Source organism: Gossypium hirsutum, chromosome A11 (assembly GCF_007990345.1).
Source record: "Gossypium hirsutum isolate 1008001.06 chromosome A11, Gossypium_hirsutum_v2.1, whole genome shotgun sequence".
NCBI lineage: Eukaryota > Viridiplantae > Streptophyta > Magnoliopsida > Malvales > Malvaceae > Gossypium > Gossypium hirsutum.
The window spans coordinates 65,003,355-65,027,401 of NC_053434.1; the positions used below are offsets into that span (position 1 = coordinate 65,003,355).

Sequence of the window (24,047 nt, forward strand, 5' to 3'; positions counted from 1 at the left end):
CATTGCTTGCACCAATTAAAAGCTTTCTTTCTCTTTCTCTTCTACAATTCAGTTATTTTCATGAAACAAATTTAGATGTCACAACTCTAAAAACCAAAATTCAAACAACCTTTTTCTATGATCTTCGACAATTACTGATAGATTGTCTTGGACTTAAGGTATGTTCTTCTACTCATAGATGGGTATTGATCTATTGTATCAATCGTCGAATCATCGCTTAGAACATGCTGGTAGAATTTTAAAAAAAAACTTAACAATCCAATGACTTAAATAAAAATATTTGAATAGTTCAGTGACTTAAATAAAAACTTTCGAATAGTTTAGTGACTGAATTATAACTTTTTAATTAAATAATCAAAATGAAAATTTACCCATATTTTAATGACTAGTAATGTAGTTTACCCTAAATTTTAATAGAATTAATATTTATTGTATGTAATGTCAATAATCTCTTAACTTAATGAAAAAAGTATTATATTGTAAGCATAAGAGATTAAATTCAATCTTTAGCAACCTCATTCTCTACCCCTGGTTATAAAAATATGGACGTTAAAATTATTAGGTTTTAAAGAGTAAATGTTAATTATGTTATTTTTAATAGTACATAATAAAGTGACGTTAAAATTATTAGCTTTTGAAAAAGTAAATGACATTTTTTAAGGGTAAATGTTAATTATATTATTTTTGATAGTACATAATAAATTGTATTTAATTATAGAAAGCACCATAATAAATTCAACCCCTCTCTCAAACAAATAAACATCTGGAAGTTTTTTTTGGAACAAAATGGATCGTAGAAGCGCGTTTGCTGTTGCTTTGATCTGCATTGTGGTTGCTGGTGTCGGTGGTCAATCACCGAGCGCCGCTCCCACTAAAGCACCCCCGGCTGCGACTACGCCTTCTACTGCACCCGCTACTGCTCCTGTGAGTAAATCTAAGTCACCAGCTCCCACTGCTGCTCCAACTACTTTACCACCGGCTGCGGCTCCGTCAGAGTCTGCGGCCGTTCCAGCCCCATCAAAATTTGCTCCAGCTTCTTCCCCTCCGGCTGCTGCTCCAGTGAGTACCCCACCGGCTCCAGTTACTGTGAGCCCTCCTCTAGCCAAATCGCCACCGGCTGCTGCACCAACAACTCCTCCAGAGAGCTCGGCCTCTCCTCCTGCTCCTGTTGCGGCTCCAACAACTGCCGAGGTTCCTGCACCAGCTCCAAGCAAGAGCAAGAGCAAAAAGAAGTCAAAGAAACACGGTGCTCCCGCTCCTTCACCTGATATGCTTGGACCTCCCGCTCCACCAACTGGCGCTCCAGGACCTAGCCTCGATGCGTCCTCTCCCGGTCCTTCTGTCGCCGCCGATGAGGTACATTCTGTTCTCTTTTGTCACATCTCAATCATTTCTTTAAGTTAACCGTACAATAAAACAATGCTGTTCCAGATCTGAAATGTTGAGTAGTTACACGACGTAAGTCAGCAAACTTGACTTTATAGTTAGATTTGTGGAGTATTGAAAATTAGAGTTTAGAATGTGGATTGAGGATTTCAAATTGAGAGCTTGTTTCGTTCAAACGCGTCTGATTGACGCGCCTCCGAGGAAGGAGGAGTTAGTTCCTTTAGATTTTTAGATAAGCAACAGATCTCGAGGTGATCTTACAATGGAGCAAAAATAATAATCAGAAGGTTCATATGACATTTTAGTTTAATACATTAAGTTTATATACAACGCATTGAATATCGATGTCAGATCGTGCATACACAAGACATGGCATCAATAATTACAAGTTTACACCATGCATTTATGTATTTGTTTTCTGATGAAGTTACATGTATTTTTTTTTATTTCATTATTTAATTAAATGGAATTCTAAAATAATGAATTTTGTGAAAAAAAATAATGCAGAGTGGAGCAGAGAGCATCAAGAGTTTGCAAAAGATAATTGGAGGATTGGCATTAGGATGGGCAGCCATTGGGTTGATCTTCTAGAGAAGAGATCTGGATTCAGTATTTATTATAATTTTTTTATTTCCTCTATGTATCACATTTGATTATCATCATATATTTATTTTACTCCATTTTGCTTCCTTATAAATACTACTACTACTTGCCTTAGTGGTGTGGTTTATTATTATTATTATTATCATAGTTTGAGATTTTCATCGTGTTTGCCTTTGTAATTCTTTTGCGAAATTAAGTTTGAGAGGGGGACACTTAAATTTTTTTTTAATCATTTTACTTTCCAGTTTTACAGTTTTAGTGGAATCCAATGTCTAACCAATGAAATTAGAGTTTAATTGGAGGCATATTTATGAGGCGTGCCGTGCGTGGGGATAAATGACCAATGAGTATTTTATGCTTTTGTCTGTGGGTCTCACTTTAAACAAAGCCCCGAAAAATTACAGCCACAACCCCCCTCGGCCCCACTAATAAAATCTCTCCCACCTTGTCGCATTTGTTACAGAAAGAAAGAATCATCGTAAATCCCGTTCCGTCTTGTCATCCACATCTTTAGGAAATTAAGGAGTCCCCGGGATTTATCTGCTCCCATGCATCTTTTGCCTTGAGAAATCGGACACCATTTTTATTTATTTAATTTTCTTTTTTAAGAGAACAATAAGTTTATCCTACGATTACAGCAATATTCATTAATGGGAAGTGATTATTAATCTCGAAACGAAAAGCAAGAGGGCATTTTCTTTTTTTATTGTGAATTCCAAATGGATTTGTTTAGGTTTTTCTGAGAATAATGGAGAGTGAAAGCTAGTTTTTGGACTAGTATGTGATTCAGTGCTACAAGATAGAGGAAAAAGATATGAGGTGTGTCGGAATAGTTAGCAAAAGGAATGTTGATGATAACTTGGGAGAATAACAAAGTAACGGCATGCGATGATGTATAGGTAAAGTAGTTTAACAAAGTAAGGGCTTATAGCATTATTGATATCAGCTCTGAATGGTAGGATACCGGATTGCCCTCGAAATCAAAGTTATTTCCTAAAAGAAAAACGAAAGCTTGTTTCATCTGAAATCTGACTGACCTTCTTAGTGCTGAGGACCCATATAATGCAGAAACTGAATGTATCCCTGTTTTTGTTTTTTTTTATTTCAGCTGCAACTCATCCTTTTTTTATTTTATTCAGAGAAATGGACTTCCTTATCTTTTAGGAGCCGAAAGCTCCATTGTATGGAAGCTTATCAACCAATGATGAAAAAGACCTTGCTCCTTTTTATTTTTTCTGCAAAATTAATACACAGCACTGACCATATATATTGAATGAGACTGTCGATAGATAGGTTATAGTAGATAGTATTTTCATAAACGTAAAGGACAGTCATTAATGAGGATTTGATTATGATTAACATTTTTACTAAAACCAGGATTCAATCATAGGAAATAATTACATTTGATGACGCGAGTTAAAATGAGTTCTAAAAAGTCTTTCCTACCAAAAAAAAAAAAAAAAACCATACCCACATTCACAATTTTAACTATTAAGGGAAAAAAACTTATATAACCCTTTTTTAATACCATTTTGTTGTATGCAATTTTATATGTTTAATTGTTAACTATAATTAAAATATATTAATTTATTTAATAATTCAAATATAATAAAAATAAATTTTCAAATACCATATTTTATAAATCAATAAAATTTTTAATAATATTAAAAAAAATTAAATCATAATTAAAATATTTTTACTATTTTTCAACATACAATATAATTTTTACTTCATGTAAACATCATTTAAAATAGTAAGTAAGCAAATAAAAAAAAATGATATACTTCACTATTCAATTTTTATTTTCATTTTCTTAATAGTTAATAAATTGACTATAATACTTTGTATTTAATATGTAAAAATAATAATATCAAGAAAAAAAATAAATAAACAAGCTTTTTTAAATGATTGTTAATTGTAAAAAATTTTTTAGTCAGCTTTTACTTTATTTATAATTATTTTAACTAATCATTTTAAGTAATAATTTTAAATTATATTTTAAATTTTTTTGAATGCGTAATTATCACAATTTTTATTAAACAATAATTATTTTTAAATGTATAATTATTGCAAATTTTGTTGAGAAGTCGGAATTAAATTGTTAATTTTTATGATAGTAAAAATGTAATTTTACTATTTTAATAACTTATATTTTTTATAATTTTTGAAAGAGTAAATCAAGAATTTATTATTTTGAAGAGTCAAAGTATAATTTTATTATTATTAATTTAAAATTTTATAAATTATTAAAAAACATAAATAGAAAATATTTAGACCAACTCCTTGGCTTGGGCAATTGTGAGGGTATAAGATTTATAGTTAAATCTTGCATTTCAAATACTTATCATACCAACAGTTGAATGTTTATCAACTACTGTAAAATTGTTTTATTTTATATACTTATGGGAGAAGGTTTGATTTTAAAGATACATGTCATTATATCTTAATTCTAGTGATAATATAATTTATAAAAGGATATATACAAGTATTTGTGGAGACATATATTTATTTTTTAATACTTAATATATTTACTATGCCCTCAAATGTCACTTTTTTGTGAAATTTAAATCCTTCATTAGTACCATACCAAATAATTTCTTTAAAAAATTTAGATACGGAGAAATAGGAATAGCTAAACTCATACTGTCTTCATGAAGAGCATTCATGTGGAAAAAGAGAAGACATGCATACAAAACCATTTGCCAACACAGTAATAAAAACCTGGTATCTTTAATGATTCCTCTACCTCTTCAAAAGTTGCAACTCCTACCCTCTTTATTTCACAATCAATGCACTTGTCAGCTTCCCTAACCATTTTATATTGTTTACTTAATTTTCAGTAGAATATTAAACAGGACCTTCTTTTTGTAAGGCTTTGTTAATTTTTTATGGTGGTGAACCCAATTCTCACATGGATGTGTAGTGCTACTCATGTGAAAGAGATGCATACGGGTTCTACATCTACACATTTTAGTTCCCTTTAAATTTTTTTTTGTCGTACCAAACTATTCAGCATGATTATACAGTAGCAGTAGTCAGTAAAATTGAAGCCCAATAATAATGAAAGACCAAAAGAAGTGCATAGTTTGCTTGCGGGACATTTAAGCAAAGACGGAATCAAGAGTTACTTTCTTAAAATTTTATCTCAACTCATAAAAAAGTACATGTTATATTATATGAAAAATAATTTTTTTTGAATACATTATTGTTCTTCCTATCAATGTGTCTTTAATATATATTTAAATTTAATTTTTTTCTAAAAATATAATATGATAATAAAACAGAAGAATGGTATTAGCAAGAAAAAAGGGCGGAATGAAGAATGTTAATGATTTGGGGGGTCGTCCATTTGAAGGCATCTTCGTACCAATTACCAAGTGCCTACAAATGAAATTCCTTTGGTTGGTGCCGCTGCAAATCAAGTAGCTGCACCTACACTTACCTTATGTACAAGTCCTATTTATTTCACAATTATTTTGTGGACCATAATCAAACAAACTGGCAAATATACTCGGTAAAAATTTTAGTGATAGGATTATAATGATGATGACTTGCGTCTTCAGAAGATTATCTTTTAAAAAAGATATATCATTATGCTAACACTGCTTATGAATAAGCATCAACAAAGATTTGATAATAATGATTGATGGGAGTTCAAGCTCAAACCCTTGAATGTTGAACGCGTGGATACCTTAAACCATAAGCTGCTGAAGTGCTTCAAAATGGGTTATTCTTCATTCAACTTTAATATTAAAGTACATGTTCAACAAGTAGTGTGGGTCAGGCTGCAGCCTGCGTCGGGAAATTAGTCAAAATGGTAAGCCCAAAGCTTAACCCAAAAGTCGAAATGTTAGACCCATTTTCAGGAGAGTCCAGAGGTGTCAGAAATTAGACCCATTTTCAATCATATCTGTTTTTGCTATATTTAGAGTTGTTTTTGGGAATTGCCTCAATCATAAATTTGATATAACATCAGCAGTACACATATGATATCAGCTGCTTGGTTTTGCTTCTTTTTGCGTTTGAGTTAGGATTGATGAGGTGATCCTGGGTCGAACCCTTAGCTCCTAGCTGTATTTGAAAATGGGTTGCTTCAAATTTGGTAGTTTTCTCAATTTGGTTTCCCCTTAATTACGATGATGGGATCTTCCCACGATCATCAAGACATTCCATCACTCCCCTGCCCATGGAACTTAAATCTTTGGATCTCCATTATGTTTATTTTTACTCATGTTTGCTGTGTGTTCAATAAATGAGTCCTCATTACTCATTTTGAGCTACTCATCTATTAAAACTATTCAAATTCAAATTAATTTATATTAAAAATATAATTAATCTGCTTATGAAGACCATAAATGAAATAAACTCATTATTCTACTAAATTTGAGTTCAGAGTACGATTTCATAAACGATATGATTTAGTATCTTAAAACACCTGTTTTAAAGATAATATCGTTTTAGGGTGTGTTTGATAAACCATTGAATAAGATAATATTTTATATAAAGTTTTCAACAAAAAAATATTGAATAAGATAAGTTGGTGAAAATATTAATTTGATTTTATTTTATTAAAAATTGAAATAAATTATCCTTTTTATTAAAAAAATTAGATATTCAAATTACAATATTTATTTTTCATCCGAAACTATCTAAAATATAATATTAATAAGATTAAATGTAAAAATAAACAATCTTTTAAAAATCAATATTTACTTTTAGTAAACAACATAATTATATTCGATACTTAAATTTATTAATTTACCAAATAAATTTCTAATATAAATTCAACACTTATAAAATTCAGCCACAAAAATTGAATACTTACTTTTTCAGCATTTAAATTTTTAGTTTATCAAACATACCCTTAGTTTTATACCACTTAAGTTGGGTCTTAAGTTTATTATTTATTATTCTAAAAATATGTTAACCTAGAACTTCATTATTAAGTCTTCATCCAATTGATACAAAATCAATCCAATTAGCCCAAATGTTAATTTTGAGCTTAAGTCACCAATTAGTACCTAAACTATACCCTTTTACATAAATTGGTACTTTTTTTTTGTGGCAAGTGATACTTAAATTATTCTTACATTATCTATTTTACACCAAAATGTTATATCCGTAAAAAAAAAATCTAGCCAATAACAAACTACCACATCATATAAACTTTAAAAATCAATTTTTAAATTCTTTTATTTTATTGTTTTCATTATTTCTCTATATTTATTTGTTTCCTTTTTTTTTTCTTCATTTGTAATGTTTGGAAATGATGACAATACTCGAAATTCGCTCTCCTAAGGTCGAGCTGGAGACTAATTCTATTTTCGAACTTCACCGCTTTCTTGTTCAACTTGACAGAATAAAAAAAGTTCTTTCATCAGTCGAAACTAGTGTTTTCAGAATCGAATAGGCCATTAGACCCAGAACCGGTTGAAGTACCGACATGAAGATAAAGGTTGAACCAATTGAACTTTGAACTAATATATAGACCCGTTGAATTGATTTTCTTTATTTTTTAAAAATATTTTACTTTTATGAATTTTAATAATTTATCTGATCAAACTAAGAGAACTAATTAAATTAAAAATTGATGGTCTAACTAATTTAATTATTGGTCTAGTTCTGAAAACTTTAATAAAATCATCAAATTCAAAATGTTTGCTCATGTAAAAAAACCAAAAAAAAAAGAGAAAGAAAGAAATAAAATTATCTAAAGTAAAAAGAAAAATATATATAAAGAGAAAATAACAAGATGTACCAACTTGAAAAATCAAAATGAAAATAAAATTTTATAGGTTAAGCCAATTTTTTTATAACAAAGTTGAAAATTAATCAAAGTTTAATAAAAAATGAAAATTAATTACGGTACATATTTCACATTAAAATTCCAATAAAATAAAATCACATTGTTAGAAGATATATCAGATTGTTAAATAAACATAATATCATGTAGTTGTAATTACAATTGATCAAACGCACATATGTTCTCAAATTGGTTTGGCTAATGATTGAAGCTATGAAGCAAGTTAATTGCAACTATGTATCAGGAATATATATAAGACAACATTGAAGATTGTTAGATGGTGGCTTTGGTAAACATTTGACTTGCTAAAACAGCATATTATATTTTTAAAATTAAATTCGGATTTACAAATTTATTTATTACTTACATTAAATTCAAATATTACTATTTTAGATGAATCAACCTGTCAATTATGTTAGAGTTCAAATATTCTAACTCAAGCAATTAGTTAGTTAGTAACTGAAGTTGTTGATACAGCTAGCAAATTGTTGAAGAGCAGTTATGCAAATCTCTATATATACAATGTGTACAATGAAAAAAAGTCAAGGATTGATTCGTGATACAGAAATAGAGTAATTCCAAATTTTCAACTTCATCTTTATTTTCAGAATAGTGTTCTAGCATAGTTATTAAGTCATTGCAACCGTAACTCTCAACATGGTATCAGAGCTCGTCGATCCTCGACCATGACTACCACGCATTCTGTTGACTCCGAATCCGTTGAGCCTCATGGCTCTCATTTCACCGGCGATCGACTCGTCAACTCATTCCTTCAGCATGAGGTGGTTAAACTTGACGAGGGTACCTTCGTACAATGGCAAAAACAAGTGCGATTTATCGTCGCTGGTTATGACTTGGCCGGCTTCTTAGATGGCTCGATAATAGCACCAGCGCGATTCGTTCAAGCACTAGACGGTGCTCTTGTGGCCAATCCAGCCGTCTCGGCGTTCAATAAACAATACAATCTCCTTACATTATGGTTACTTTCCACGATTAGCCCCTCTTTTCTTTCATCCTTCACGGACATGCAAACGACCTCTGATGTGTGGACGACGATGGGTATGCTCTTTGCGGCCGGTACTGGTGTGAAGCAGTCTTGATTGTGGCATGAGTTACATTCCCTCAAAAAAGGCACTCTCTTGATTAAGAGCTATGTTGCGAAAGTGAAAGGGTTGTGTGCCTTTTTGGAAGCGTCTGGATCTCCAATCTCCGAGGCTGAGCAAACGGAGATATTACTTGTGGGTTTGCCCTTTGACTTTGATGTCGTAGTATCCTCGGCATTTCTCTCCCTGACTCTCCTACCCCTTCAACGTATCGTCGACGCTCTTCTCGAGTGTGAACGTCGTCAAGCATGGGCAGTCCAAGAAGTTGTCTTTGCAGTGAATCTAGTGGAAAGTTCTCCATCGCAGACGGTAAAAGACTCTGCTCGTGGTGGCCGCTCGTATTCTCGTGGCTGTGAGAAGAGCTTTCGGTCACGTCTCTAGTACCAGATTTGTGTGCGCTTTGGCCATATCGCTCAACGGTGCTATTACTGGTATCATTAAGACAATTTCACGTCGATGGTGGTTCCGGCGTCACATTCTCAGGGCCCAATTGCAGAGCCGGCTCTTGGTTCGCAACTTGTTATTATGGTTGAAGATTGGTTCTTTCAGTCGAATAGACAACCTAGGTTTAACAATAACCTTGGTCAAAATTATTTTGATGTTGGTCAACATCAATTCGTGGGGCAAAGGGAATTTTTAGCCCCAAATTATGCCAGGCCGATTTTTGGGGTGCCAAATTGCCTAGCATACAGGCTGCATGCACCGCTTGGGCCTTCTCCATATTTGCCACATTCACCTACGCCTCCCATTAGTGGGTAGCATAGTTTTGGTCATTTGCATGGGACTACAAGGCCAAATGCTCCACCTTTGCCTCCTGGGCCTACTTCTAATAATATTCAACTTGATTCCTCTCCTGGTGTAGGGTCGCATCATTGACAATTAGGTGGTGTTATAATCCCGTGGCATACTAAACCACTTGCTCGTGTCTACTCTGGGTCTGATCCGTGTATTGGGCTTCCTCAAGTAGGTGATCTTCAACTGTCTGATTACTCGACTCTTCCGGATCTCATATCAATACCGCGCAAATTGGATCTAATGGTGATGGTACGAACTCATATATTCCTATGCCGGTTGGCACCATGTCATGGTATTCTGACTTTGAAGCTAGTAATCATGTGTGTCAGTATCCATCAGCTCTGTATGACGCTACCTCATATTCAGGTACATCTTCTCTCTTAATAGGTAATGGAACACCCACCACGATCGCGCTTGTTGGTCATAATTTTTTACCCACTTAGTCTAAATTGCTGCGCTTATCTAATGTTTTATGTGTTCTAAGCATAAGGAAGAATATTTTATCGGTATCACAATTTGCTAATGATAATGATGTGTTTTTTGAATTTCATCTGACTTATTGTGTTATTAAGGACATTATGAATCGAGAAAATTTGCTGAAGGGCCACATTCATGATGGACTATACCATTTTCTAGTGCTCGTGATGTCTACTCAGTCAGTCAAAGCTCCAGTTGTTGGTTCATTTGTGCTCCAGAATACGTCCAAGAATTGTAATGTTTTTTCTTTATGGCATAAACATTTGGGTCACCCATCTGCTAGTGTTGTTAAAACTGTGTTAGAAAAATGTAGTATTGCCTCGAATAAATATTGTCTTAATGCTATATGTACTGCATGTCAAAAAGGGAAGTCAAATAAACTGCCATTTTCTATTTCTACTGCAGAATATAGTGATCATTTTACCTTGGTTGTCTCTGATCTCTGGGGTCCTGCGTTTGTTACATGTGGAAATAATTGGTATTATGTATCGTTTATTAATGTATGCACTCAATTTACGTGGATCTATCTGCTTCGCCAAAAATTTCAAACTGTGCAATATTTTGTTCAGTTTCAGTAACTTGTTAAGACTCAATTTGGAAATACTATTAAATTGTTTTAGAGTGATTGGGGCAGAGAATATCGAGCTTTCACGTCTGTCCTAGCTTCGTAAAAGATAGTTCATCGACTGACTTGTCCACATACTTCCGAACAAAATGGAGTGGTTGAGCGCAAGCATCGGCATATTGTTGACATGGGCATCACCCTTTTGGCTCAAGTGAATCTATCTATGGAATACTGGGGCTATGTGTTTTGCTATGCGGTTCACCTCATCAATCGACTTCCCACTTCAGTTTTAAAAGGACAAACTCCATTTAAGGCTCTTTATGGATGCAAACCCACTTACGATCATCTGAGAGTGTTTGGGTGTTGTTGCTTTCCTTATTTACGTCTGTTTATGATACATAAGTTGGAGTTTCGTTCTCAACCGTCTACCTTCTTAGGTTATAGTGCCCAACACAAGGGGTACTAGTGTCTTCTACCGACTGGTAAGATTGTTGTCTCATGACATATGGTATTTGATGAGAATCGATTTCTCTCAACTGAGTTTACTCCTGAAGGGAGTCTGCCGGGGCATAGTCAGTCTATATCAACGTTCGTTTTGCTAGTTTAACCCGTTTATTCTCAGCCTTCCGAGTCCCCATCTGCTCAACTGTCTCTGTCACTTTCCCAATCAGTTGTTGGCCTAGTAACTTCTACTCTTGCCGTAGCTCAGCCTGGGGTTGGGTTTGACCATAAGCCACGTAGTTCTCCTATGCCCAGTGATGTTGGGGCCAGGTCTAATGAAGGTCGTAAATCTTCTTCTGATGGTTAGACGCGTGCTATGCCCATAACCAATACTCATCCACTGGTGACTCGATCGAAGGCTAGAATTTTTAAACCCAAAGCCATGACTATTGAAGCTGTGGAACCCTTTACAATTGAGGAAGCGTTCTTTACTTCCGAGTGGCGTATGACAACTTAGGGTGAATTTGATGCCCTAGTTCGTAATTCTATATAAGATCTTGTTTCGCAACCACCTAATTACAAGGTCATAGGGTATAAGTGGCTTTTCAAGATCAAGAAAATTCCTGATGGTACTATTGCCCGACGAAAGGCTTGGCTAGTTGCAAAAGGATGTTCTTAAGTCCCTAGGTGTGATTTCAAGGAAACGTTTAGTCCAGTAGTAAAACCTGCTACTATTCGAGTTATTTTGTCAATTGTTGTCTCCAAAGAGTGGCCACTGAGGCAGGTTGATGTGAACAATGCCTTTTTAAATGGCGATCTTGATATTGAGGTTTTCATGTATCAATCTCCAAGATATGAATAGTGTGATTCAGATGGTAAACCCTTTGTATGTCGTCTGAAGAAAGCTTTATATGGTCTTCGTCAGGCTCCTCGTACCTGGTTTGAGAAACTAAAAAAGTTTCTTATCTCGGTTGGCTTCGTTGTCTCAAAATCTGATGCATCTCTATTTTTTTGAGTAATATCTAGCTCAACTCTTTATTTTCTTGTGTATGTAGATGATATTATAATCACTGAAAATTTTTCTACCTCTATAGATTAGTTTGTTCAATCGTTAAATAGTGAGTTCTCGTTGAAGGATATGGGTGATCTTCACTATTTTCTCGAGATAGAGGTTACTCAATCCTCTGGTTGTCTCTATTTTTATTAAAAGAAGTATATCCATGACATTCTTGATCGCTGTTCCATAACCACGGCAAAGAGTGTTCATATACCAATGGTCAGCTCGTCTACCATATTTAAGGATGATGGAGAGCGTTTGGAGGATCCCACAGAGTATAGGAGCCTTGTGGGTGCCCTCCAGTATGTTGTTTTTCATCTGTCTGCTCGATTGTCCTTGGTTGGATATGCCGATGCCAACTTGGGATTAAATTTTGACGATCAGCGTTTAACATCCGGATGCTGTATGTTTTTTGGTCAAACTCCTGTGTCATGGTGCTCTAAAAAGCAGCAAGTGGTATCTCGGTCCACGGCTGAGGTAGAATATAAGAGCCTTGCTGCAGCCACAAGTGAGGTTACCTGGTTGCTTTCGTTGCTTCAAGAACTACAAATTAAGTCTGATGATACTCCAAATGTTTGGTGCGGTAGATCTAGTGCAGTTGTCATTGCAGCCAATCCTGTCTTACACTCTAAGTTCAAGCATGTAGAGCTAGATCTATTTTTTGTACGTGAGAAAGTTGCGGATGGTTCTCTTCTGGTTGGTGAGGTTTCCGCCTGTGATCAAGTGGCTGATGTTTTCACCAAGCCATTGCCAGTGACGTTTTTTACTAGGTTTCGACATCTTCTTTGAGTCTTACCTGTCGGGAAGATGGGTGCATGATAGAGTTCAAATATTCTAGCTCAAACAGTTATTTAGTTAGCAACTGAAGTTGTTGATACAACTAGCAAATTGTTGAAGAGCAGTTATGCAAGTTCTCTATATACAATGTGTACAATGAACAAAGTCAAGAATCAATTCGTGATACAGAAATAGAGTAATTCCAGATTTTCAACTTCGTCTTCATTTTCAGAATAATGTTCTAGCATAGTTATTAAGTCATTGCAATCATACCTTTCAACAAACGAAAACAACCAATTGATATTTTACAACTTGTGATTACATGGCTGCAGAACCTAAAAAGTTAAAACCACTTCATTCATTAAGCATCAAGTTCCCTTAAACAAACGAACAAAAGTAACTCAATGCAACTTTGAAGCAACATGAGCAGACATGAGAATAAAGAACTACAATGGCAGACTACTGATTCTCCAAGTAACTCAAAGACAGCCTTGCAGAGCTCAGAGTAGAGGGGTTTAGACATTTAGGGTCCGTTTGTTTACATGTAAAAGGTTTTACAGAAAATGTTTTTTTATTTTCCTGTGTTTGTTTTATAGAAAATAGTTTGGTCAACGGAAAATGACTTACAGGTCAAGGTAAAATAAGCCCCTTTTCCTGTAAAATGACTTACCATTTTGAAAAACGTAAGTCATTTTCTGAAAAAGAGCTCATCTATAAATAATTTTATTTTTATATAAAAATTAACTTAAATAAAGCTTAATATTATTATATTGATAATAAATTTTATTTTTATTTAAAAATATTAAAAATATTATATTTTTCAATATTATTAAACATACATATTTAATTCTTTATATTTAGTCATATAATAAATTATTAATATAAAAAATATAATTTATTATTTTATTAAATTATTTAATATTTCAATTTTATTTTAATAATAAATTTTAAAAATAATAAGTTTAAATAATATTATTCACATATTATTGAAAATATTCAATATTAATATTTTAATAATAAATATTTATTACAATTATAAATATATTAATAATAAATGTTTTGTAGTATAAAGGTTAAAATGTGTCATAAGTCTATGTACACTTCATAGATTTGTAATTTAGTCTTTGTACTTTTATTTTCAAGAATTTAGTCCCTTTACTTTTCAAATTTGAAAAACAAGTCCAATTGTTGACATTGTTAATTTTTTTTATCAATTTTGTTGATGTCACATTTTTAAATAAAAAATACCCACTTAGTAGTCTTGTAATTAAAAAATGACGTTGTAATGAATCTAAATTTAACATAATATTTTTATATATGCAAATACAATGTAAAATATAAAATTATAGATAAAAATAAATTCAATTAAACAATGAAAAAAAAAGAAAATCTCAAATGTATGTTTGTTTAATTGAAAACAACTTTTATGAAAATTTTTTAAGAAATCTACCAAACAATAGAAAATATTTTACACAGATTCATCCAAACACCAGAAAATATTTGCTTTTCCAGAAAAGTAAATCATTTTCCGAAAGTCATTTTCAGTGAAATAAATGTAGCCTTACATTACGTTTGGTTTACTGGAATAGAATATGATTGTAATGGAATAGAACTGTAATCAATAATGTAATTGTTTGGTTGAATGGAATGAAATAAAACTGTAATAGTATTTTTGTGTTTGGTTGAGTAAAATAAATGTTATAATAGCATATGAAAAAAAAGTTAAAATGATTAAAGTACCCTTAGGAAAAAAAATTTAAGTTGATGATTTGTTATTGTTATTAAATTTTAATAGAATTATTATTAAAATATGAATTAATAAAAATAAAATATATAATTTAATAACATTATTAATATGATTATCATTAAAATATGAATTAATAAAAATAAAAATATATAATTTAATAACATTCTTAATATAATTATTATTAAAATATGAATTAATAAAAATAATAATTAATAATATTAGAAAAATAATATATAACCTACTTTATTATTTTTAAACTGCAATGCATATTTAATGTTCTAGAATACTATTAGCGAAAAAAATAATTTAATTATCCTCTAAACTAAAAAGCAAAAGATTAGAAGTAATAAATAACTTGAGAATTATATTTTATATCCAAATAAAATGTTCATACATTAACAAAAAGTTACATGATGTCATTAACTTATATGTCATGATTTATGTGTTAAATTTTACAACATCAAAAAATTTCAACATTCTGTGGCATTCTATCATTTTATTATACCATCTAAATATTACATATACAAAAAATTACCAAAACATCACTAACATAACCATGATTTTTAATGGGTACAAATAAATCTTCTTATCTATTCCAATCACATAGAAGAAGGTAGATTTAAGAAAACGAGCATTTGCGTTGGATAGTCTGGTATTTTGCTCAATACAAGAAAACACTCATCTGTAGTTAATCCTTCTACTTCACATAAGGTCGGATATAATTTTTGGGCATTTTCTTGAATGAGCATTTCTGACTTATCTTCAATTAGCACTTCGGAGGCAATGATCCTACTTAATTCAAAGCCAATAGTCCGTATGTTTTCCCCTAATAACGTGGCACCACCAATAAGTGAAGTAGAAGAAATTTGTTCATTTACATCAGAAATCTTTTTTTTTCTTCTTTGAAAATGTAGAATCATCTTGGTTTAACTTTGACAGTTGCGCTTGTGTAGCCAAGATATGCATCTTATCCAAGGAAACATTAGCTTCACATCTATGGTCATTGCTTCCTTCTTCAGGATTCTTTGCAGTAGCTACATTCTCAACATCTATTTCTTCAACAATATCAATAGTTGTTTGAGCATCTTTCCCAGTGGCTCGATCTTTTGTGTATATGGAAGTAAGTTGGTCATAATAAAGGAAACTATGATGTCTGAATTGACCAGATTTTTTATGACTATAAAAAAGAAGGAATCCACATTAGATATAATTTTGGTCAAAACAATATAATAATATCAGGAAATAATTCTTACACTTATACATGAGTTCCACACAACATCTTCAGCAACAACCATCCGCATATGCTTATCCCAACCAAAGCTACTATTACCTTTTCCTTTGAGTATGTCATAACTGATTTTTTATTCCTTTTTCAATGTCTTAATCCTCGATTCAAGATAAGGTTTAATCTTCAGTGTAACACCTTGCTTTAACGAACTAGGTCAGATTGGGAAGACTATGCTAGTAAATGACACCTAGGTTGTTGGACTTAGCCCAATAAAGGTTGGTGATTATATGGTGAAGTGCTTCATAGAACTTTGCCAATATGACAAGGTATATTGGTGAGTAATGGCGAGGTAGAGATTCGGGCGGGGACTTTACTAGGGGGACATTTTTACTAATAAAATCGCCACTCGTGTTTTTACATAATGGCTAGAGTAAGTAAAATAGCTTTGTGACACATTTAAGTCATTTAACGTCCTAGTAGAGACAATGTGTCAGTAATTAGGACACTTGGATGGCCTCATATGATATAATTAATTAGTATAAGCATGCGAAAACTAGTAATGATTGGAGATAATCCTTATTAGGATTTATCCGTGAGTTAACTATAATAGGATAGTGTAGTAGCGGAGAGAAGACTTTTGAATCATCTTTTCCATTGGACCTTGTTATCATCAAAGAAATTAAAAGAGTTTTTCCTTGCTAACGAAGGTGTTAACTATTAAAGGTTAGTAGAGCTTCTATGATAGTTGTTTACTGGTAAATTCTTAAACCTTTCTTTAAGTTTTACCAGATAGATAGATAGATGTTAACAGAAGAAATGTGGTAGTATATTTTGAATATTGGATATGAAAGAAACTTCTACCAAAAAATTGTTTGCATTTCTATAGATTATTGCTATCATAGCATTTTGGTAGTTCTTGATGTTTAAAAGAGTTGTTTCATTGTTTAGCTAAAGACATGTGAGAAAGCCCTAGTATAAAAGGCAAGGAACCAATAGAGTAGATAATCTCTAAAGTAAAGTATTCTGGTGAGTTCCTTCGTATCTAAAGTTATAGTTTGTGTTATTTCGTTTAATAGTTTCCATCGTTCAACAACATAAGTGGCACTGTCCCTTATCATTAGTGTTCATGTTTAGAGAAATATGTTCCCAGAGTGAGATGTATGCATGATCAAACACTATAAAAAGGACTTAAAGACCTAGTATATATAAAGTATGAGTACACTTTCCTTTGCACATAAGCTCCATATCCAGACTAAAATGAAGAGGTATCGGTGGAATGATATGTATATTGATATTAAAGATCTAGGATGAACTATTCACCTTCAATATGGAACATAGATGCAAACCATGATTGATAAAAACCATACCTTGTGGAGGAATATTTATGTGTCCGAATAAGGAGGGGAGTGAGAAGGATACGTAATATTTGTGTATGACTCAAATGAGAAGTTATGAATATCCAGGAAACAATGGGTTCTCTGAGAATTGGGATCAAAAGCTAGCACAAGGAAAGGAGTATGAGAGAAAAAGAAAATAGTGCAAAAGTTTATGCATGTTGCATGAAAAGTATAAACAATAAACCTACTATTCATAAAAGGTTAGACCATGTAAGTAACAAGTCTGCGGAGCAGATATGCCCACAATTTTCATGCATGAGAACTGACCAGTTGCGCTCGTACGCATTACAACATTAAATTTATGAAATTGTTTTTAAAGCCCAACTTTACTACAAACGTACAGGTTAGTTGTAATATTTATAGTGTTACAATGGAACACCAAAGTATTCCAAGGATGGAACCCAAAGGAAGAGGTGATTGAGCAATAACTAACATACACAATAAAGTCTAAGTGGCTACTAATACGATTTTATAGTACGAAAATTCATAAAAAGATGAGTTTGCAAGAAAATTAAATATGCTACTCTAAGGACTAAATTGCAATAAATGTAAACTAGATGAACTATTTAGCAATTACCTAATCGGGGTTGGTTGACTTCGATGTGGTTCACCAAATCTCAGACTAGGAACATAAATCGTGTAAATTACGAAGTGGCTCCATTTAGTTTTCGATCTCAATTTTACCGACTTAGATGAATTAGGTTTGGTTTATCTTTCGATCTTGTTGGTTAATCCAGGACAAACAAATGGGTGCTCGACAGGATTACCTTTCGGTCTTACTTTATCTTGAAATTCCCTTAGAGGTGTCACTACCTAAGTTCTTAGCTCTATTTAAACTAGTCCAATTTGTTAAATTTAGCCCTTTGTCCAAAGATTTTATTTTACCTACATCTCCATCAACCAACCTCCTTAAAGGTTTAGCTACGCATGCTCAAAGTTAAGAAAATAAACATAACGATGGAAAGCAAAGCAACAATGGAGGGAAAGTTTAAGAAAAAGATGAAAGTTAAGATTTTTATTCAAGAAAACTTAAATAGCGTGAAAGTAAAAGCATTTAACAGAAAAATCTAAGGAAAGAAACATAAAAGGAACAAACTTTAACAGATTAAAAGTAAAATAAACTTGAAATTCATTAGATGATATATTTACCATAATAAAATTAATTAAAATTTAAATTATTATGCTAACAAGTTATTTCAATAGGTGGAACCATGGGTCAAGTTACACGGGATTACCGAGTTACACGGGATTACCGAATGAGCTTCGAGATATACGGCTTTTGTTAGACCAACGATTGGAAGCGGACATATGTATTTATTTAAATTTGAACCATATAATATTAATGTAGTCGATTTGATATTTAGTAATATATATAACTAAAGTTTTTATTATTATTTTAATATAGTTTGAATGAACACTATACGAGGATCTGGCAATTAGAAAATGCATCATTGAGAAATTATCTGTGAATCCAAACATCTGCCACGTGAAAATGCCATTGGTACTGTACGTTACCGTCAATATGCATCAATCGGATAGAGTGTTCTACAAACTCCTTCTCCACTTCCAAATTTCCCGAATCCAACGAAGAACTTACGTGGCCCAGCCTCCAGTGTAGTAGTTCTGCAAACTCCATCCCATCCTTTGTCAATAGGTCCACATTATGCTTGTGGATTGGAGGCGAGTATGCCATAAATCGTGGATCTTCATTGGGATATTCACCTCTTTCACTATCATTTGGTTCAGTTGGAATCAGAAATGGTTCAGAAAATAATGCAATTTTTGAACCACTAACACCAGGCTCCCGAATTGAGCTGTTTTCATTATCATAACCAACAACATCTGCTGTGTTAGATGTCCCATTGTTGGTGGACATTGTAGGGAGTACATCATCCTTTCTCGTGTAGTTGCCGAAATGTCCAAAATCATTTGTTGATAGCCAACTGCTAGAAGTTGATGTCATTCCCCTGTAAGACTTCCCAACATTGAACATCAACTAACCGAAGTTCAAATCAATACCACTAATTGAGTGTCGTGCATAGGTCATGTATTCTGTCCTACCACCTCAACCTATCTGTTCGGTGTTCTGCCTGCCGCGGTTGAAATCTAGAGCCAAGACAGATGAGTGTCTTCCCATTGATGATTCTAGGGTATCATAATGAGAAGTTCTTAACAAAGTGGTGAACCTACCACACAACTATGTCGTTGGACTATTGGCATGTTCTTCCGTTCTGTCATCTTGAACATGAATAGATGTCGACATTCGAGGGTCTTGGGCTGTCCTTGAAAACTTAGAATATAACTTAAGAAACAGTGATCCACTATCCATATGTGTTTGCACCATCGCCTCCAACCCCTTCGTACTTCTGATATCGAAAGCGTCATATTTAACAGGGTTGTTCGAAGCATAAAATCGATATTTAAGGGATGATACTTTCAGTTGATTGGATTCGACGATTTTCTGCCTAATTCTTGTCCGTAGTTCTGACAATTATATGTTTTGGTTAAAAGCAGTCGCATTGTGTTCTTTGATAAAATAACCACACCGTTCTCGGTGTCACACACTTCACTGTCGTAATAAACAATAACATTAATCCGTCCACTCATTTTCAACCAAATAATCTGTCAATAGACGCTTGAAATAAAAACATTATGCAAAAAAATAATGCTATAACTAAATATAAACAACAAAAATCAATGCCTTTATGCAAATTGAGCCGTTGCTCCAACTTATACCTTCTCTACGAACTTCTCTTCTTCTGATCTCCTTAACAAATTCTTATTTGCTCGTAAATGGCTTATGCCAATCGAGGCTGAAATACGCTTCATTTATAGATCAAGGGATGAGCTTTAAGTTGATTTTGAAAAATTTTCCCGATTAGTGAGGGGTTGAAATTTGTAGAAAGATAACGCTCCAAGCAGGGCGTACTGTCAGCAAAAGTACCGAAAGCAAGCATTATCTCTCTACAAATTTCAACCCCCACTTAGGATAAAAAACCCATCATATATCTTGAGATTCTCGGAATATATTTTCAGAACTCATCTCGTCAATGATAATGCACTGGGGTAAATAATTTACTAAAATATCGAATCAAACTAGTATTAAAAATGTGCAAAAAAATTAAAATCTAATATTTCATCCCAAATGAGTACTCTCAGTTTCGATGAAAATACGATGTTTTTAAATTTCTAATACAATAATAATTATTTAAGATTTCAAAAACCCTAAACCTTAAACAACTCTACTTCAAAAACCCTAATCTCAAGTCCTAAAATACAAAACCCTAACACCAAAAAAATATAGGAGAAAAATGCTTCTAGCTAAAAACTTTTTCGGTTGATTTGTCAAAAACACAGTCCACCCGAAAGCATTCTCCTGGCAACATGTTGAAAACGCTTTCAGCTGGAAGCTTTTTCAATTGATTAGTAAAAAATGCATCCACCTGAAAGTATTTTTTTTATACTTCACCTAAAAACACGTCCATTTGAAAGCGTTTTTATAAAATCGACATATTATTATAATTTTTACATAAAATGGTCTAATCAAATAAGTTTTTTAATTTTTCGACATTTATTGATAATTTAGCCGAAATCTTGCACCGTTCCAAAATTTTTTTTCTTTTTATCTGTACCTGGAGATAAACATGGGAGTAATTGAAACGGGACAGTCAGAAAAGAATAGTAGGTAATAATAATTTGATAATAATAAATTTCCTTAAGGACTTAACAATGAAGGTTGGATATGGAGATATGTATTAAGTATTAACTAAGGTCCTTTTCAGTAATTATATTTCTTTAAATGCTGAGATCCAGCTGGTTATAGCTAGTCATTGGAGGTCAGAAAAACTAGGAATGTGCATAATTTATTCTAGTGCAATTATAAGTCAAACACTTGTTGACAAAGGATTTTCATTATTAATTTATAGTCTCACTGAATTTATTCACCGTCTGGGGGAGACAAGCTTCATTGCATATGGACTGAGGTGAGGTACCATTGGCCAAACGAGGGCAATGTACAAAGATTGGATGTGGATTCGACAGCCGGTTGTTTTCCACTATCATAATTTTCATTTTATGGGGATCTTTCATGTTTCTGGCTTTACGCCTTTTTTATTTTTATTTTTATGGATTATATGATAATATTATTCCCAAGCTGTAAAGAAAATTTTAGTGCAAATTGGGCCAGTTGATGGACTCGGACAGCCTGGACTCCTCGAAGAACAAGACGTAATGGATTATGGATGGGATATTGACTTGATTTAATTCATAAACAGTTTAAATGGGTTTTTAATGCATGGCTTAATTGGAAAACGATTGATGTACTTGCCATTTACTCTGTCTTGTTATGAACCCGGTGATCCACAAATACTAGAAAAATGACAAACATTCAAATAAAAAAAATATCACTTATATCAACGTTTTCAAAATTATACACCTCTCTTAGATTATCAATTTACGATTTCATTTATTTGCGATTGAATTATTAAAATTAAATAATAGTTTTTGAACAGTTAGTATACGTGTCTATTAGTAAATGACTTTTTTTTAATGTAAGTCTAATTTTAATTAAATAAATTATTTAAAAAATAAATAAATAATAGGAAAAAAATCAATCCTACATAATTCACTTAAAAATTAATTTAATTTTTTATTTAAACTGATATATCGGTTGGTTCTTAATCCCTAATCAATTGATTGATTTGATTCCAACAACAATAGAGGTCATTATAACATAAAAATTTGAGTTAGGTGGATATCTTAAATTTTCTTTTAAGAAAAAAATTAGGGTTTCATTTTTCTCTCTTACAAAAGTAGTGAAAGGTTTGTCTAGTAAATCATTTATTATACCTTTTAGGTATAAATCCTATTCCTATTTATAACAGTAAATTCATAAATTATGCTAGAGATATTTGAACACCGAAATATAGTTCAGAAATTTATGTTAGGGAATATAATGCTGAACAAAGCTAGGGTTGGCTGGATTAGTGCACTTATGCAGGTTCTTTTTGCTTTTTATTCTTGATTTACAAACCTGGGGAGGGGATGGGATGGGGATTCATAGAGTCTAAATTGTAGATGGGTGCCACCATTTACAAACAATTACGACACTACACCAAATATTGCTGGAAATAGTAGTAAGTATAATATCGCAGTCCAGAATTTTACCATCTATTGAATTATTAATTCCATAACATAGGATTCAGTTGGAAAGCTGCAAGAGGAAGTGGAAAGTAGGTAGGTAGTGGAATTTGTTTGGTTCATAGTACAAATTAATAGTAGGTTTTTGAAGTTTGAACAACGTTTGTGAAAAAGGGCCGATGGTGATGGTCCCCGCACTCCCAGAAAAGGATATTAAGGGCAGCCTTACAGTCTGTGTACCATAGCAAATTAAGCTGCGCCTTAGCTGTACACGCCATTTCCTTTTCAATCCCAAATCACAAATTCACCCCCTCCGCTCCCTTTCCCTATAAATACCTTTAATTGCAACATCTCACTAATCCCTCACAGCTTGTTTTCTTGAGAGAAAGTCACATTTGATATATTTATATTATCCTCACCCACTACAAAAGAAGAAGAGAAAGAAAAAGAAATGAAGTCTATAATCGCTACTTTGTTGTTTGTTTCCCTAGTTTTGTGTTCATCATTTATTCAACTCTCCTTTGCCTCACCTGCTGCTGCTCCTTCACCTGCTCCTCCAAGTAACGCTCTCTTCTCCTCACCCATGCATGCATTTGACATATTTCTCGTTTTAAACAAATCTACCAAACATATATGTAATTTATCTTTGTTTTTGGGGGATTATAATACAAAATATGTGGTAAATGATTGTTGGTTTTTGTGTGTGAAAAAATAAACAGGTTACTGTGATGGGAAGTGCGGGGAGAGGTGTGCCAAGGCTGGAATGAAAGATCGGTGCTTGAAGTATTGTGGGATATGCTGCCAAGAATGTAAGTGTGTTCCTTCAGGGACCTATGGGAACAAGTCAGAATGCCCTTGCTATCGAGACAAGAAGAACTCCAAACACCAGCCCAAGTGCCCTTGAACTTCAAACTCTTCTCCATCTTTTAACCTTCATATATATATAGATATATACGCATGTACGATTTAGCTATTTAGCCTCCAACTCTTCATCGTCTTAGGCTTCTTCTTATTATAATTCTCTTGCCATTACACTATCACTTCTGTTCTGTTTATGATGTACTGCTTCTGCCACATTTTATCTGCCTTCTCCGACCTCATAAGGAAGGAATATTATAGGAATAATAAAATCATTAATCTACTATAATGAAAAGCCAGAATTTGAATTTTGGAACCTTCAATGTCATGACAACTAAGCAATGTGCATGTCTCGTAAAAGGAAAGTAGGAAGATAATTATGATATTTATAATATTAAGCTATTACAAAGCGTAATTATTTAGTTTTTTTTTAAAATAAATTTAAATTATTATAATAAATTACATAATATATGAAGGAACTAAAATTAATATCTAATCCCAAAATAAGTAAAACATGACATAACATGTACGAATAACAAAAATTGTATTAAATTTATAAAAATAATTCATAACATTTTAAATTGATGAAAATATATTTTTCACACAAATTATTTTATAATTTTAAATTGATGAAAATATATTTTTCACACAAATTATTTTATAAATTTGAG

General features: G+C 32.7%; 2 protein-coding genes across 2 annotated transcripts; both read left to right on the forward strand.

Annotated features, from left to right (window-relative positions):
• Positions 1–658: 658 nt before the first annotated feature.
• LOC107900177 (lysine-rich arabinogalactan protein 18) lies at positions 659–2,150 on the forward strand. Its single transcript, XM_016825874.2, has 2 exons — positions 659–1,356; positions 1,894–2,150. The coding sequence occupies exons 1-2, from the start codon at positions 787–789 to the stop codon at positions 1,975–1,977; spliced, it is 654 nt and encodes a 217-aa protein (XP_016681363.1). The 5' UTR covers positions 659–786; the 3' UTR covers positions 1,978–2,150.
• Positions 2,151–22,766: 20,616 nt separating this feature from the next.
• On the forward strand, positions 22,767–23,692 carry LOC107900187 (peamaclein). The gene is made up of 2 exons (XM_016825883.2): positions 22,767–23,078; positions 23,238–23,692. Exons 1-2 carry the CDS (start codon positions 22,970–22,972, stop codon positions 23,420–23,422), a joined length of 294 nt encoding a protein of 97 aa, XP_016681372.1. The 5' UTR covers positions 22,767–22,969; the 3' UTR covers positions 23,423–23,692.
• Positions 23,693–24,047: the final 355 nt, after the last annotated feature.